This window comes from Diceros bicornis, chromosome 28, assembly GCF_020826845.1.
Source record: "Diceros bicornis minor isolate mBicDic1 chromosome 28, mDicBic1.mat.cur, whole genome shotgun sequence".
NCBI classification, from domain to species: Eukaryota; Metazoa; Chordata; class Mammalia; order Perissodactyla; family Rhinocerotidae; genus Diceros; species Diceros bicornis.
The window spans coordinates 33,104,179-33,123,320 of NC_080767.1; the positions used below are offsets into that span (position 1 = coordinate 33,104,179).

The 19,142-nt window shown below is 40.2% G+C and overlaps 1 protein-coding gene across 7 annotated transcripts in view; it reads right to left on the reverse strand.

The window, feature by feature from the left end:
* NR6A1 (nuclear receptor subfamily 6 group A member 1) overlaps nt 1-19,142 on the reverse strand; it is a 210,125-nt gene that overhangs the window by 22,982 nt on the left and 168,001 nt on the right. For all 7 annotated transcript variants that reach the window (XM_058524027.1, XM_058524026.1, XM_058524025.1 and 4 more), the window contains 2 exons: nt 10,399-10,641; nt 4,132-4,187 (listed from right to left, as the gene is read on the reverse strand). In XM_058524027.1, coding sequence (XP_058380010.1) covers nt 4,132-4,187; nt 10,399-10,641 — 299 coding nt within the window. The remainder of the gene's footprint in view (nt 1-4,131; nt 4,188-10,398; nt 10,642-19,142) is intronic.

Consider the following 19,142-nt stretch of genomic DNA (forward strand, 5'->3'; position numbering starts at 1 on the left):
AGAAGTATGCAGGTTTGAGTCAGATAGACTAGAGAGGTTAATCTAAGATAGTTATTATTATTATTATTTTTTAAACAATAGACTTTATTTTTTTGTGAGGAAGATTGTCCCTGAGCTAACATCCATGCCAATCCTCCTCTTTTTGCTGGGGAAGACTGGCCCTGGGCTAACATCTGTGCCTATCTTCCTCCACTTTACATGGGACGCTGTCACAGCATGGCCTGAGAAACGGTGCCTCGGCACATGTCCAGGATCCGAACCTGGGCTGCCAGCAGCGGAGCACGCGCACTTAACTGCTACACCACAGGGCCAGCCCCAATCTAAGACAGTTATAAAGTACAGATGCACAACTTTGATAAATGAAATTTCCATCTTTTCTTATTTTTAATTATAATTAAACACAGTTAAGAACTTGGAGATCACATTTCTCTCTTCCTAACACACCACAGTGTGTAAACAGTAAAAGACTAAAAGGAAAATGATATGCCCAGTACCAAAAAGTCAAATGCAATGACAGATGAAATAGGTTTCTCTGAGCATCAGCTCCCTCAGTTCTGAAGAGAACATAGAGTCTGGAGATGTAAGTGACTGAAGATCGGTGGGAAGCCACACAGTGTACTCAAAAAACATTAGGTAATACTAAGAAGGTTTTTCATTGAGGAAATGCTTAGGAATTGTTCCCAATAAATAAACCTTCTACTGCATCTAAATGTAAAAGGAATGAATACAGATAAAGCCATATAAGAAAAACATCTAACATCATACTCAATGGAGAAACACTGAAAGCTTTTCCTCTAAGATCAGGATCAAGGCAAGGATGCCCACTCTCACCATTTCTATTCAACACAGCACTGGAAGTCCTAGCCAGAGCATTAGGCAAGAAGAAGAAATGAAAAGTATCTAAATCAGAAAGGAAGAAGTAAAATTATCTCTGTTCACAGATAAGATGATCTTACATGAGAAAACCCTAAATATTCCACCAAAAAACTGTTAGAACTAATAAAAGAATTCAGCAAAGTTGCAGGATACAAAATCAACACAAAAATAAGTTGCATTTTTACACACTAACAAATTATCTGACAAGGAAATTAAGAAAACAATCGCATTTACAAAAATATCAAAAAGAATAAAATACTTAGGAATAAACTTAACTAAGGAGGTGAAAGACATAACACTGCCAAAAGAAATTAAACATTGCTCAAAGAAATTAAAGACATAAATAAATGGAAAGACAGCCCGTGTTCATAGATTAAAAGACTTAATATTGTTAAAACATCCATACTACCCAAAGTGATCTACAGATTCAATGCAATCCCTATCAAAATTCCAACGGCACTTTTTGCAGAAATAGAAAAAATAACCCTAAAATTCATATGGAACCACAAAGAACTCCAAATAGCCAAAACAATCCTGAGAAAGAACAACAAAGCTAGAGCCCTTAAACTTTCTGATTTCAAAACATATTACAAAGCTACAGTAACGAAAACAGTATGGTGCCGGCATAAGGACAAACACATAGATCCATGGAACAGAATAGAGAGCCCAAAAATAAACCCACGCATACGTGGTCAAAAGATCTTTGACAAAGGTGCCAAGACTACACAATGGGGAAAGGATAGACTCTCAACAAGTGGTGCTGGGAAAACTGGATATCCATATACAAAAGAATAAAATTAGACTCTTATCTCACACCATACACAAAAATAAACTCAAAATGGGTTAAAGACTTAAATGTAAGAACTAAAACTAGAAAACTCCTAAAAGAAAACAGAGGAAAAGCTTCCTGACACCGGCCTTGGCAATGATTTCTTGGATAGGACACCAAAAGCACAGGCAACAAAAACAAAAATAGACAAATGGGACTACATTCAACAAAAGTGAATAGGCAACGTACAGAATGAGAGAAAAATATTTGCAAAACTTATATTCAATAAAGAGGTAATATCCAAGATATATAGGTAATTCCTACAACTCAATAGCAAAAAAATAACCTGATTTAAAAATGGCCTTTATAAAGAAGGAATCCCGTCACATGATACAACGTGGATGAACCTTGAGGACATTATGCTAAGTGAAATGAGGCAGGCACAGAAGGACAAATGCTGCATGATTCCATTTATACGAGGTATCAAAAGTAGTCAAACTCTTAGAAGGGGAAAGCAGAATGGTGGTTGCCAGGGACTGGGGGGAGAGGGAAATGAGTTGCTGTTCAATGGGTATAAAGTTTCTGGCAGAAGATGAAAAAGTTCTAGAGATCTGCTGTACAAAAATGTGCATAGTTAACAATATTGTACTGTACACTTAACAATTTGTTAAGGAGGCAGACTTTATGTTATGCGTTTTTGTACCACACAAAAAAAGAGCAGCTATTAAGGACAGACCAAAATAAATTAATTTGCAAGACATATATATGACTTCAATAACATAAAAAAAATGAATACAGCACAAACCCACACCCCAACTGAGTGCATATATGTATATATACACATATATGTACATACTTCAAGCTCACGTGATAGGAAACTCCCCTATACATCATCAGCATATGTCTCAAAACGACTCTGAATTCCTGTCTCTCTCTCTCATTCTCTCACTTTCAATTGGATAAATCCTATCAATTTTATGTATTAAATCTCTCTCTTTTTTTTAAAAGATTTATTTATTTATTTTCCCCCCAAAGCTCCAGTAGATAGTTGTATGTCATAGCTGCACATCCTTCTAGTTGCTGTATGTGGGACTCGGCCTCAGCACGGCCGGAGAAGCGGTGCGTTGGTGCGCGCCCAGGATCCGAACCCGGGCCACCAGCAGTGAAGCGCACGCACTTAACCGCTAAGCCACGGGGCCGGCTCTATGTATAAATATCTCTTGAATCTACTCCTTCCCCTCAATTTGCACTGTCATTGCCCTACTTAAAACTACTATCCAGATCTCTTGCCTGAACTTCTGTAAAACACTGTTAACTGCTTTTTCTCTGCCCCGAGTTTCACCCTTACGCAGCACCTCACAAACCATTTCCACTGCTAGCATGATCTTTCTAAAATGCAAATCTGACAATGTCCCTCTTTCTACTTTTAGTGGTTGCCTCTTTGTCCACACGAATAATTTTTGAGGCATGGTCACTGCCAACTTGTGTGTTGAGAGATTCACTTGATGGGTCATAAACAGATCCAACTCTCTAACCTCATGAAGTTCTTCTGCTGGCAAGGAAGAACAAGTAGTGTAGCCTGGACCCACAAAGGCTTCACCTAAGGAGCTATAATCAAAGACTGCTGAAGGTCACTCTTTAGAGATACGATTCCAAACTCAAGGAATCTGCCTTATCTTCTGCTACTCCACTAGAGCTGCCCAGTGCTCTAGCCTGTCTAAGTGAACTCTCTGTCATTCCTTCAAGATTCACCTTCTGGTCTTTTTAGCCTGTTCTGTCTAACAGGAATAAAAGAAGTTTGGCTCCCCACCCCTTCCCAACGTAGTTAATTCCTCCTTTTCCTTCAAGACTCAGTTCAAACTTTACCTTCTCTAGGAAGCCTTCCCTGAGTATCTTCAGTCCCCAACCATGGCTCCAGTCAAAATGGAAAAGAAGCCTGTCCCTTCTGTACTCCCTGAGTGTCCTCTGTCACCGCTCACTGTACTCTGATGTCTGTTCACATATCTGTCTCTCCCACTAGAGTTCACAGTACAGGGGGATAAGTAAGGGGAATAAGTACTTAGCAAATGTTTGGGGGATTGAATGGGTAATGTCATTCCTACTCTACAAATAAGGCAGTGAACTTTCTGCTGATTATATATCAAACAGCAAAGTAGTCTTGCTGATTTCTGCCAGGCTAAGTTATCTACAATCTTAAGTGACTGACATAAAAAATCCTCTGGATGGTTTAGAATCAAAATTGGGTTCACTTCCTGTGAAATCCTTAGGAAGCGTTGAGGATCAGAAGAAGAGCTTTAATCATTATCTTATATATTTAAGATTTTCAAGGCACTTTCACATCCAGGCTCTAAAAGCAGTTTTACAGAAATGAAAGCAAAGATGGCTCCCCCCAGCAGCAGATGAGAGGATCAACGTGAGCAGCTATCGGAGCAGCTGGAGTCCTGGGCTTCCAGGATGGACCACAAAGAGCGAGGCCTAGAACTCACCTGGACTGGCCCAATGCTCTTATTCCGGCCTCCAGGCATGCCATCTTCTCTGATTGCTGGAAGGAAACAGAAGTCAAGACAGTCAGAAGCATACCTGAAGAAGTATAGGCACAAAAATAGAATTTATTTGGCCAAAAGCATAAGGTAGTAATTGGTGAATCCAAGATTAAAACACAGGTCTTTCTGGGCCCAAAGCACACAGTCTTTCCGTTATTCCAGGCTACCTCATAGGCAGCAGATACTTTTGGGCCCCCAAGGCACTGGGTACACAATAGACACACTGCATACATTCGATATACTCAACAAAAGTGATAGCATTATTAATAGTCCCACAGTTACAAATATCCCACAAGGATGATGCATCTGAAGGCTTTGGTAAACTCAAGAGGAGGGACAGAAAGAATATTTCCATTTTTAAATAAAATACTTTTTATTTCCAGTGTAAGTCTGAGCCTAATTTGTAGGATGAGGAAAACAGGTTTTTTGTTTTTGTTTTAATTAATCAGAATTTTGACCTTACTGGTTCCTCCCTACAAAGGCAGTCAGTAGAGTTCTCCTGCAGTTGATTTCCCACTCAGGTGATTCAACAAGACGATGAAGTTATGGCATTTTCTAACTATAAAAAGCATCATTTGAACAGTACCAGCCTCATTAAGAATAACAACTAGTAATACTATTACCATCACTGTTCATGGAGCACTTAATATGGGCCACAGGGTAAGGAACCCCTGATTTGCAATTATAGAAAGGCTCTGGTGTCTGGCAAAGCTTTCTGGAAAAGAAAACTTCTGAACTGAGGCTTAAAGAATGAAAAGGAGTTTACACAGGCAGGAAAAGGATGTTCCAGGTTGAGCGAACAGTGCACAGAAAAGCTTTAAGTTGAAAGAAAGCATGGTGTGTTATTTGTGGGAATTTCCTAGTGGTTGTATCTAGCCAAAGCATGTGTGTGTGAAGAGTAGCAAGACATGAGGCTAGAGAGGCCAACTGGGATCAGATCACAGAAAGCCTTGAATGCTGGGCTAAGAGTATGGACTTCAGCAGAGGAGCCCGAGGATAAGAAGGAATGTAGGGGAGGGATATGGTCATGTTGGCATTTTTGAAAAACCTTTGTGATGGCCACTGTGGAGTGTGGTTTGGAGGGGAGAATGTTAACAACAGAGTATAAAATAATGGCATCATGTGAGAGCAAGCTTTGCTATAATATACCTGCTTCAAAAAAAATTGACATGAAGAATCTAGAAAGTCCTTGGGCAGGGTGAGTTGCCTCAAAAGGTGAGGGCTCCAAGTATAACACTCAGTTCCTGTGGTAACTGAAAGGTTGACAGGAAGTTCGTTTTCCTTAAAGTAGACATCATTCTTGATATCCTTAAAAGACTACACACTGTAGAATGAGACAAGCATGGGTCTAAACCCTGTTTCTGCCTAGTCTGTGTAAGTTTCTTCACCTCTCTGAACCACAGTTTACTGAAGAATAAAGAAGGGCTATTGGAACCTGTCTTAGAGGATACTGTGAGGATTATATATAAAATAATACAGCTAAAGCATCAAGAATAGGGCCTGGCGTATAAAGTAGGTATTCAGTAATTAATCCATCCCTCCCCAGCCTCTTTTCTCTGAACACAGGAGTTAAAAAACGAAGGTTCCACTCTCAACTTTGCTAGAGCCTTAATATCTTCATCTTTGAAATGGAAGCAACACAGTCTGCTGCACGAGGCTGCTGTGAACTTGGAGTGAGAAACACACACAGCCTATGTCAGAGCTGGATGCATACTGTTGTTGTCTGGGAGCTCTCTTTCAATCTAATTTCAAGTTCTAAAAATTCTTAAAATTCCTTCTCTGCTATTCCATGGTCAATGACAATCTTCAGATACTTCTATTTCCAATCCTGACCTCTCACATGTCTTTGCTTCTGCTCACAGCTACAGAACAAAGATCTATCACTGGCAGATACAACACTGAATATTTCACTTGATACCTCACTCTCACTGTCGTGGAGGTGAGTCCAACCTCCACTCACCACCCTTACATCTCCCTCACTGCCTTGCTAATTAATCTCCTGACCAGCCAACCTCCAGGCCTGAAAAGATATCTATGTCCAAAGATGGGGAACAACAGAGGGCTGGCTCATACATAGCAGCTGTTTTTTTGTTTTTTTTTTTTTTTTGGTGAGGAAGATTGGCCCTGAGCTAACATCTGTGCCAATCTTTCTCTATTTTGTATGTGGGTCAACACCACGGCATGGCTAACGAGTGGTTCACCCTGCGAACCCGGGCGGCTGAAGCAGAGCACACCAAACTTAACCACTAGGCTATGGGGCTGGCTCCCGCATTTTGTTTTTAACGGTTAAGTTTCTAAATTGTGACTTACAGAAGAGCTGTAAAAATAGTACAGAGAATTCCCATATACTCTACACCCAGCTTCCCCTTCTCTAACATCTTACATAACCACAGACTATTTATCAAAACTAAGAAATTAACTTTGGTACAATACTATTAACCAAAGTACAGACTTCATTCAGATTTCCCCAGTTCCACTGATGTCCTTTTTCCATTCCAGAATCCAATCTAGGATACCACATTGCATATAGTTGTCATGTCTCCATAGTCTCCTCCAATCTGTGACAGTTTCTTAGTCTTTCCTTGTCTTTTGTGACCTTGACACTGTTGGAGAGTATTTTGTAGAGTGTCAGTTATTTTGAAGAACGTCTCTCAATTTGGGCTTGTCTGTTTTCTCATGATTAGACTGGGAATGAATCCATCCCTGTATGTGTATGTGCAGATGTAGATGTGTGCCCTTCCTAGAGCATCATATCAGGGGGTACACGAAGTCAGTGTAAACACACCAGCGATGTGAACCTTGACTGCTTGGCTAAAATAGAATCTGTCAGAATCTTCCACTGAAACTTAACATTTTTCCCTTTGTAATTACCAAATATTCTGAGACTATGCAAATATTCTGTTCCTGTTTAAACCTATGCTCTCTTATTTTAGCATCCATCCGTGGATCTTGCCTGCAGCAATTATTACTGTGATGTTCTAATGGTGATTTTTCCTTTTCCCTCATTCCTTCTACGTTTATGAATTAGAATTCTTCTGTAACGAAGAATTGTCACTCCACTCTTCTGTTTATTTATTCAGTTAGTTCTATCAGTATGAACTCACGGATATTTTATTCCTCAGATTATAAACTAATATACAGTTATTTTGTTGCTAAAGTTGTTCCAACTTTGGCCATTGGAAGCTCTATCAGGTTGGCTTCTGTGCCTTTTTGATATGCTTCCTCTCCCTGGCCCCTCCTTTCTTTCTTTCTTTCTTTTTTTCATATATAGCACATTCTAACTTTCTGGCATCACACAATGCTCCTTGCTCATCTTACATTTTCCCTGCCTCAGCCCTGGAATCAACCAGTTCTCCAAGGAGTCCTGATTCCTTTTATGGATAGTTAGAAACCAAGATCTGGGTGCTAGATGTGCTTGTTGCCATTGGGGTGTCACTCCTTGCAGTCCCTCTCAATAGCTAGAGCTAGAAAATATATGTATGTATACCAACTCATGTATCTACACACACGTCTATATTTTTTATCTATCTAAACATGAGTCCATATTGATAGCTCTTATTCTAATCCTGTCCCAGAGGTTTCATTCTAGCCTTCTCCTTTCCTGATTTGTAACTTCCTTCTCTGATATGAGAAACCTGACTCTCATAATCTACAATATATTTGTTTGTTCAACCCTAGTGTACAAATAAAACAGTGACAGAGTTCCTAACCCATAACCTTGAGAGAAACAAATTTACAAACTAGAATCTTTGTTTATATACCGTTCTGTTTGTCTTTGGCCTTATAGTATATAGTCAAAACACTGTTCTCCAAGGTCAGCTCCTTTCTTCCCCATTCCCTTCAGTGTGGCCATGTGATTTATTTGTAATATCAATTAGATTCATTCATCACAATCTGAATTCTATCTCTTCCCCCCACATAATGGTTGCTTTAAAAAAATTATCTACAGTAAAATTCACTTCTTTTGTGGTGTATAGTTCTATAGGTTTTGACAAATGCATAAAATTATGTGTCGAACACCAACCATAGTTCCATACAAAACAGTTCCGTCACCCCAAAAATATTCCCATGGCAACTGCAGTTTTAATTCTGCTTTCTCAGCACCAACCAGGAGGTGGCAGGGTTTCTCTCTGAGAGGCAGCCCTCACCAGGCAACTGAGCCTGCCTGCTCTGCACGCAAAATGAGCTCGGAAGGCAGCTAGCTCTCCATCCCTTACACCCTATGTGTCATTTTCCACTGGCTATGGTAAGAGAGGTTATGACGTTAAGCTTCTTCCCTGAAACAGGCAAGTTTGGCTGAAAGCCTCAGAATCTCATTCCAACTGAATAAGCACAATAATTCATCAGAGAGAGTAGTCAAGAAGGCAACTCATAAATATGCTTTGATAAAATACTCACAGTGAGAGCAACAAAGGGAGATGAGAAAACTGGAGACCAAAACCAAATCAGATGAAGGTGGGAAGATGACCACAGACTCTCTTCAAGACATTACTTGTTTGGTATTGGTGGCAGGGAAAGATGTCTGTAAGAGGAAACTCAAAGTGGGGAAGGGAGAGGATTTCTAGGTAGAGGAAAGAACTCGAGCACAGGCAGGACAGTGCAAGGCACGCTTGAGGCACAGTAAGTAAGTTCTGGACAGAAGATGAGGTTAGAAACACAGACAGGACAATGTTGGTAAAAGTTTCAATGCCCTATTATAGGCATTTATCATCCAGTAGACATAGGACATTCCAACATGCAAATAGCTAAGTCATACGGTAGACATGTGAAGCAGCACATTGTCCATGTGGTTAGGCACAAGCTCTGCTTAATAACAAATTACAATTTAACAACTTAACTGTCAACATAACCACCACTAAACTAACTACTGGTAAGTCATTTTACCTCCCTAAGCTGCATCTGTAAACTGAGGGTAATAGTTAATAATAGGGTTGTTACGTGTCTTCAATAAGATAATGCATAGAAATAATGCATAGATAATGCATAGAAAGTGTATAAGAGTTTTTGTTACACATAGTGCTTAATAAATATTAGTATTATAAATAAATTATAAATGACCTAAATTTACCTAAATGCCCTTCTATATCTCTCTTACTTTTCTTCATAATGGGCAAGTTTTCAAAAGATTCTTCTTATCCCACACACACAAAAAAACAGTCTGCAGTATATGTGGATGTCTGCCTTCGTTAATGCTACAAAAACAATTTGAACAGTTCACTAAATCTAATTAACCCCTACCCAGCGCACTACTACTATGAACCCCTAATACCTTGTTGGGTATTTTATATACAATGTCATGTTTAATCCTCTAGGGAACTCTGAAAGGTAAGTATTATCATAGCATTTTAAAGGTGAGATAACTGAGCATCTGAGACATAAAGCAAACTGCCCAACAGACAAGGTCAAAGAGCTAGTCTGTCACCAATCTCTGCCTCCAGAGATTCTTTCTATTGAACTACACTGCACTACTCTCCACCCTCCATGAGAATACTGCTAGAGTTCTGACACTGGCTCTCTTCTCTTCTGTCTCCAAATTTTCTCTTTGGGTGATTTCTACCCACTAACAAAACTTGACCACTGCTGTGCCAACAGCTTCACAAACTTCTACTTACAGACAGGACTCTTCACCTCAGTTGTCATCCTACATATCCAACTTCCTTGGGGGACACCTGTGTGTGTCTTTCTTAGCTACCTCAATCTCAGCATTGCCAAGACTAACATTTTCCCCCACCCAGCTTTTTAGCCTGACTTTTTCTCCTGGTAGGGCCATTACTATTCATCCAGATCTTCAACCTCAACTTCTGGTGCTGCCCAATACCCAGTATGTCACCAACTCCTATCAGGTAAGCTTCTCCCACATCTTCCTATCCGTGCCATTACTTTCTCTCCCTTCCTTCAGATCCTTTCCACCTGATTATAAAATATTAATCCCATTTAGGCCTTGATTGTTAATTGAGGTCTTGCCACATGGAGACTGTGCATTCATTCTCACAGAATCCTTAACATCTCACCAGTCTTTCTCCCCATCTAGTCTGGGAGATCCCTGTAGGCAAGAACTGCACCAGATTCATTTTTGGGTTATGAGTACACAGTACAAAGCCTGGCATATAGTGCAGGCTTGGAAAACGAATAACTCCAAGTCTTAATAGCTGACACTAAAGGTAAAGTGATGGGTAAAGGGTGGATAGTAGAGCCCCAAGCACCACTCACCCTTCCGGTTCATCCCCATCTGGAGGCACTTGAGCAGGCGGCAGTACTGGCACCTGTTCCTCTGCTTCCGAGACATGACACAGTTCTTGTCACGACTGCACCGATATACCCGCTTGTTGCAAATGCTCCGCTTAAAAAATCCTTTGCAGCCCTCACAGGAGATGATTCCATAGTGCAAGCCTGTGGCACGGTCCCCACAAATGAGACAGGTTCGTTGTTCAGCCCGATCATCTGGAACAGAAACTGAACATATTCAAGTTAGAACACAGTGGAAATAATGGCTTTAAGCCTGCAGTTCTAAAACAAGCAACTTTGTTCTGGGTAGATCAAGAACATCCCCTCTCCAGGCTAACTGGCAAACAGGGGGCATCTTTAGAGCCCTTGTCCTAGGAACAGACCTGCAGATACCATAAACATAGCCTATCTAAAAAAGAACTCATGCTCCTCCCCCTGGGTTTCATTATCACTTGGACCAGTATCCACGTCAGAAACCTGGGAGATATCTTTGATTCCTCTCTCTCCCTTACCTTTCTCAGCCACAGCCCATCACTTCTACCCTGTAGGAAGGTGGTAAGGATTACTGACAATGTATGTAAGTGCCCAGCACATGGTATACACCCAATAAATGACAGTTGTAATTGTTAACAAGTGAAGAAACTTTAACCATGCCCAGCTAAGCCATCCATCCATCCATCTATCCAACAGACATATATTGAGCAATTATTCTATTCTAGGCACTGTTGTAAGGCATGCATACAACAGCGAATACAAGTCCCTGGTGAAGTGAAACTGACATTCTAGTAGAACTCTGTGCCCAAGCCCTGTGGTAGGTACTAGGAATTCAGTAATAAATCATCATGATCCCCATAGCCAAGAAACTCACTGCCTAGCAACAAACAGGCTAGTCAAAGAGGAAATTCAGGCTGGAATATAGCTCTCCACTTGCTCTTCCCTCAAATTCCCACTTACTCAGGACCAAGCAATGCCAAAGAGCAGGCATATGACAAAAAAGTACCTTGGTGAACTGTGATGTCAGACCTTGCTAACCTTGCTAGCAGGTGCAAGAAACCTCCAGGAAAGATTTTGATTAGATGCCAAAGCAGGAAAACAGAGATTTGAACCTGACTCCTGAATAACAGGTAAGGTATAACGATTAAGAACATAGCTCTTAGAATTAGCGAGATCCTTATTTGAACACCAATTCTGACACTTACCAGCTGGGTAAAACTGGGCAAATTAAGTTACTTCACCTACCTGAAGTCTAGTTTCTCTCATCTGTAAAATGTGGATTATAAGGGTACCTATATACTATGGTTAAAGTACTCAGCACAGGGCTCAGGCTACAACAGACATTTAATAAATGACAGCTATTATTTTCATTATCATTATACCCTAACAGATCCACAATAATGTGATAGAGACATTCATCAGAAAGAAAAGCATTTGAAGGCAATGTTGAAGGAGGGGCATGTAGAGAAGGAGTGATGTAGAGACGGACGGAGGCTGGCATTTATGAAGTCTTTATTATATACCAACTTTGAGATATGTCTTTATAATCTCATTTGTAGTAGGCTGAATAACAGCCACCCTAAGATATCAGGTCCTAATCCCTGGAACCTGTAAATGTTATCTTGTAAGGAAGAGGGTCTTTGCAGATGTGATCAAATTAAGGATCCTGAGTTAGGGAGATTATTCTGGACCATAAAGGGTGGGCACTACTTGCAATTACACATGTCTTTATAAGAGAGAGGCAGAGGGAAATTTGATATAGACATAGGAGAACAAACAAACACACACACACACACACAGTGGAGAAGGTGATGTGAAGACAGAGGCAGAAGTCAGCCACAAGCCAAGGAATACCAGCAGCCACTATAAGCTGGAAAAGGCAAGGAATGGATTCTCCTCTAGAGCCTCTGGAAGCAGCATGGCTCTGCCCACTCTTTCATTTCAGCCCAGTGATACTGCTTTTGGACTTCTGGCTTCCAGAACTATGAAAGAATACATTTCTGGTTTTTTTACTTATGTGAGGAAGATCAGCCCTGAGCTAATATCCATACCAATCCTCCTCTTTTTCCTGAGGAAGACTGGCCCTGGGCTAACATCTGTGCCCATCTTCCTCCACTTTATATGGGACGCCGCCACAGCATGGCCTGACAAGCGATGTGCCAGTGCGTGCCTGGGATCAGAACCCGGGCCGCCAGCAGCGGAGTGCGCGCATTTAACCACTATGCCACGGGGCCGGCCCCTAATTTCTGTTGTTTTAAGCCACCCAGTTTGCGGTAATTTTCAACATCAGCACAGGAAACTAACGTATTTTTTTTTCCTACAGGGAAACAGATATATTAAGGCTGTTGCCCAAAGTCACACAGTAAACAGTAGGTATGCAGAGAGAAGCAGATATATGAAACCACACAGCTAGGGAAATAGAGAAAGATAGACAAAGAAAGAGGAATTGCCTAGGTTCTTGAGGACTCTACAGTTCCTAGTTACAGACCTTTGTAAGCCTTTCTAAGGCTTGGATGCACTTTGTAACTGTGGGCAAGTTGACAAATTGTGACAAATTGACATTCTCATGTTCTTGTAATACAATCTTTTTTTTTCTTAAGCTAACTTAAATGAGTTTCTGTTATTTGCAACTAAAAGAAACCTGGCTAAAATAGCCTATAAAAATGGCTCTGGTGTAATAAAGCATTCTTTTACTTTTCCTTTTAAAAATGCAAAAGAAGCTCCAGGTGAACATTACAGCAAAGTTACAATAGCAAATTCAAAACTAAACTAGAAAAGGCCAAACAAGCATAATGAATGGCACAAAAGTAGCACTCACCATGTGTGGTTTGGGATTTCCTTGAGTGCTGGGCTTGAGGTGCTCAAAGGGCTTGGAAATAGAGCATGGAACACTGTTGGGAAATCACGACTGACTACAGAAAAATCTAAATTTTCTCATTTTAAATTATAATCTTCAATATTCTACTCTATATATATACATAAACACCTTAAAATATAAACCAGCACTCTACTAGAATAAATTTAAAAATAGTTATAATTAATCAATATCTACAAGAAACACACCTTCCCTTCTTCATGGATATGATTTCACTGAGCACCTACCACAACTAGGCACTGTGCTTTTGGTTTGGTTGTGTCGTGTAATTCTCATAATCCCAAAGGTGGGTATAATCATTATAACCATTTTGTAAATGAGAAAATGGAGCTCTCAATAAAAGCGAAGTAATTTGTCCATTTAGGAAGTAGCTGACCCTAATCTGCCAATATCACAACTGGAGTTCAATCACCTCCTCCTCATAAAGCATTCGTATGGCATTGTCTGCTGCATCTGGATCCAGGACAAAGGACCCAGGGAACAACAATCAAATACAGACCTGTTAAGAATCTGCTCATGTCTTGTAACACCGCTTATTCTCGAGAGTGAAAAAGGCCACATGAGATCAAAGAGGGGAATATTTCTCCACTGATGGGCACAAAGAGACTAGATTCCCTTTGAGGCCTATGACTGCTTCTCTGTCTGGCCACAGCTATTCTTATTGCCATGTTCTGTTTCTATAAACAGCAATGCTCTACGCCAGAGACCAGGAACTAATTCAGAAGGAAGTTTCTCACAGACACAAGAGAAAGGCCCTCTCCTGATCCACCTTGTAGCCCTTCAAAGAAGCATTTGGAAAACTTCTCTCACGGCATGTGGAAAAAGACCACATTAACAGGAGAAGCTACTGTTAACTGAGCACTTGGGTGCCAGGCTCTGTGCCAAGCACTTAACATACATTATTATGCTGAATCATCACAACAAACCTAAATGAGGTACCCTTATTTTACAGATGAGACAATTAAAGCTCACGAGGTGATAATCACTTTCCAACAGTTACCCAGCTAGTAAGACAAGGAGCTACGGGCTGGAACCCCCAAACTCTATGCACATAACCATCACATTCTGTGGCCAGAGCAAGGCAAATCTACCTATTCTATACGCAAGTAAGTCAGGCCCTTCCCTACTTGGATTTAAAAAACCCAAAAGCTAAAAAGCCAAGGTCTTCCTTTGTAAATGAACAAATTGAAGGAAAATACCCCTAATGGTGCCTGGCCAGCTGTCAGATATAGCTTCTCCTACACATCCTATTCTTGTAAAGGACTTGAAAGGTATTTAATGCATGTTTACATTCATTATCTCACTTGTACCAGGCCAGGGCAAGGATGAGTCTTATCTTATAGATACGACAAAGAACATTTAGTGAGTAACGGGCCGGTCCCGTGGCTTAGCGGTTGCGTGCGCGCGCTCCGCTGCTGGCGGCCTGGGTTCCGATCCCGGGCGCGCACCGACGCACCGTTTCTCCGGTCATGCTGAGGCCGCGTCCCACATACATCAACTAGAAGGATGTGCAGCTATGACATACAACTATCTACTGGGGTTTTGGGGGGGAAAAAAATAAATAAATAAAATCTTAAAAAAAAAAAAAAAAAGAACATTTAGTGAGTACCAACTGTGGACCATGCAATGGCCAAGAAGTTTTTACATGTAGTTTTATTTATTCATCACAATAACTGTGAGAGGTATCACTGTCCCCATATTATGGAACCTCGAATCCTAGAGTTAGTAAGTGCCTTAGAAATTGCCTTGAACAGACGTTTACCCGAGGCATGAATTTCCTCTACAATATTCCAAGACAAGAGGTTGCCCCACACTCTACATGCACATCTCTAGTGACTCAATAAGGTACTTCATTCCATTCATTCCATTTTAGACAGTTTTAATGGTTCAAAAGCTTTTCTTTACACTGAGTCAAACTCTGTTAACCTGAAGCTTTCCCCATTGCCCTGAGTTATGTGCTCATGGGCAAAAAATAAATGTATAATCTAACCTAGTTCATGTACCAACCATGCAGAGATTTAAAAATAAATGTGGTTCCCAACCGTAAATTTTTTCTTCTTTCATTTCTTATTCTTAATGAATCATATAGTATTAAAATCTCTCTTAAAACAAAGTATCTAGAACTGAGTGGTGTGTTTTTCTTAATATAATTTAAGATTCAATTAGCTTGGCATATATGTTTCTGCAGCTATCAACACCAGTAAACACACAGTATTTTATAATTACTGATGCTATAAAAATGTTACACATTTTATAATGGGACAACTGAAGCTTAAAGAGGCAAAGAAATTTAATCTTGGTTATACAGCCAGTCAGGAGTGGAAGTAAAATTAGAATTCAAGACCTTCTAATTCTAAGACTGCTGTATTTCCAATTCTCCCTACACTTAATTCACATCTGGTTCACAGGCATCTAAAACCTGAAGTATTTATCACACATACCATTAACCCATGTCTTTCTTACTCCATTCTTGGGAAAGTGAATGTTGAACCCAAGAGTAGGACATTACATTTGTCCTTGATCAATTTTATCTTCATATAATAAATTCTATATGTCATTGTGGTCTATTCAAATCTTTGGAGATCCAGTCCTGCTACCCAGTATGTTAGTTATTTCTCCCTCCTTCTTTTCTCCATGTATGGCCAGCATTAGATTATTTTCATTTCTATCCTTAAAAGAACATTAAACAGAATGTGGCCTTCAGGCAAACTGTTGGAGCCCCTTCTCCAATCTGATTTAACTATTATCATTCTGGAAATAGTTGTCCAACTAGTTTTGTTTCTTAATTAGGCCAGACACGCTAGTCTGGCCTGCATTTCTCTATCTTATACACAAAGATATCATAGACAACTATGTCACATGCCTCAGTGAAATTCCAGATTCATTAACCTACATTCTCCGACTGGTAAGCCTAACACAAAGGAAATCTTCACAACCATTCCTAAATTCAGCACTCTTAATATATTAATTCAATGTTCTTAATCTGTATTATTCCACCTAAAATATAATAGCAAGAAAATCAAGCAAATAAATACTTTAAAGTGGAGACTATGGCTCATAGTAACTGCAGTGCTCATAAGTCAGTAAGATAAGAGACAGAGGAGTTGATAAAAAGCTGAGAGTTTGAAAAATGATAGGTATTTGAAACTCTGAACAAAGTAGTTTGCTATCTACAAACACAGCAATGGGTAAAAAATAGTGTAGGAGAGAGAAGACTCTTACTAATTTATCAGAGAAACTGAATGTTTGTCTTGATCAGGAGTACCAGAAGGGCTGCCTGTGAACTTTAAAAATACCATTCCTATGAACAGGAGCCAGGACTTCTTAGAGAAACGGCTGATTCCCAGTTTGACGCAAAATATATACAGGATGAGTCTTGTGCTACCCAAGGCTAATAATGGGGTCACGTCAAAAGGATACAAGAAACAACATAAAAAGCCTCTCACTGGCCTAAAATGGAGCAACCTATGCATCAAAAAGAATAATGGTGGTAATGAATTAAAAATACTTCAAATATAAAAATCAATGCATTCATAATAAGATTAAAAAGAAAAATCTCATTAGTTACTACTGGAGGTTGCTAGGACACCAATTCATTATTCTGAAAATTGATGAATAAAGGGAAAAAATCAAACATTAAAGTAAAAAACTATTGGAATCTTCCTCTCTTGCTCCCCTCCCCAAGAAGAAGAGAAGAGAAGAGGGTGGAAACTAAGACAGTCTTTAAGAACTTTAAACTTTTCAACTTTAATTGAGGAAATTGGGATTAGGTGAACAGACCCGCCTGGTAGTCAAGGGAACAGGCTTGGGTGGGGAGGTAGAGTTGATCCCAGGACCCATGGCAAGGTAAGTCTCAACTCAGGGATGGAAAGGAAAGAGCTCTACAGACGTAGCTGTAAGACGCCAGCTCTACAGATGTCTTGAGCAGAGCCAGTAGAACACAGAGAGTAAGAACTTGGACTCTAGGAGCCGGCCCCGTGGCTTAGCGGTTGGGTGCGCACACTCCGCTACTGGCGGCCCTGGTTTGGATCCTGGGCAGGCACTGACACACCGCTTGTCCGGCCATGCTGAGGCCGCGTCCCACATACAGCAACTAGAAGGATGTGCAACTATGACATACAACTATCTACTGGGGCTTTGGGGAGAAAAAGGGAAAAAAAGGAGGAGGATTGGCAATAGATGTTAGCTCAGGGCTGGTCTTCCTCAGCAAAAAGAGGACTGGCATGGATGTTAGCTCAGGGCTGATCTTCCTCACCAAGAAAATAAAAAAAAGAACTTGGACTCTAGAGTGAAATTCCTTGGGTTCAAATCTAGGCTCTGTCACTTGCTAGCTGTGTGACTTTGGAAAGTTTCTTAACCTCTCCAGTGGTACCTCAGTTTCTAGTCTATAAAATGTGGATAATATTACCTTCTTCAAAGAACTGGTGTGAGAATCAATGAGTTAACAGATTACCTATAAATGACATAAAGCTTTAGCTTCCTTGTGGTCTCTATTAGAATAAAATAGCTTTGCAAACTCTCAAGTACTAGACAATATTGTTGCTTAATGTCTTTTGTCTTTTTTTTAACCTAAAAGACTTTTTAAAATTACATTAGCACAGAGGAGGAGTATTCAGTCAGTCTGGCGGCAGTGGAAGGTAATGACAGACTTCCTGGAGAAGGTGAGTTCTGAAGCATGACTACCATTTAGACAAGTGAAAGTAAAGGAGGGTACAGGCAGAAGAAACAATTGGCGGGCCTGCCCAGTGGTGCAAGCGGTTAGAGTGTGCACCTTCCGCTGCAGTGGCCCGGGGTTCGCAGGTTCGGAACCCCAGGCGTGCACCAATGCACCACTTGTCAAGCCATGCTGTGGCAGCGTCCCATATAAAGTAGAGGAAGATGGGCATGGATGTTAGCCCAGGGCCAGTCTTCCTCAGCAAAAAAAGAGGAGGACTGGCAGATGTTAGCACAGGGCTGATCTCCTCACAAAAAAAAAAAAAAAGAAAGAAGAAGAAACAATTGGCATATGAAGTCATGTCTTAAATTTGGAGCTGGAAACCTCTCTCCAACTTGGGTTACCTCTGAGAAGAATCTCATTCCTTTCTAAAATAGCCAATATAGTTTACTAAGCTTCAGCAAGACTATCAAGATGAGTTACACAGAAATATCCACAGATATAATGTCAGGTTATGTCCTACCCTCCATATGTAAAAGAGTCATGATCTGCCCACAATATTGTTCCTGCAAAATGTTCCAGAAGGAGTTTGCTGGTTACTCATGATAAATAAATGTATCCATACATGAGCATTATTAGAAAAGAGACAACATGCTCGTCTTTGCTATAGTCTTCCAAACCTTAGCAACGATCTTAATTTTTTTTAAATCAGAAATTGTTCTAGTGCAGGTAATAGGAACTATTATACTATATTTCATTTCTTCAAATTTTAAGAGTCCTGCTGAGATAGATAAGGGCAGATACAGAGCTCGGTTAGGGTCTCTACGGACACAGATGAATTTTCAGAGGCAGAAATGTCAAATTCAAAGGAAATAATGAAAACGATGAATAAAGCAGTTGATATGGTTGGCCTAGAAGATTAATAACAATTGGAAGCAGGTGTCTCTTTAGAGCACCAGTGACATGTGTCCACTCAAATAAATGGATATTCCCATCTCTACATCATTTCGCAGGAACAATAAGTTAATGAAAACAGATATTTATAAATGAATCTGGTCATCAATCTGATCAAAATTTTACAATACTTAGGTTCTTGTGTTATAAAAGTGGCAGGACCCCTTAGTTACACCTAACCAAGGTTACATTACAAGTTAAGTCTCAATCAAAGACATTAACAGTAACATCTGGCACCATGTTTGCTACAGA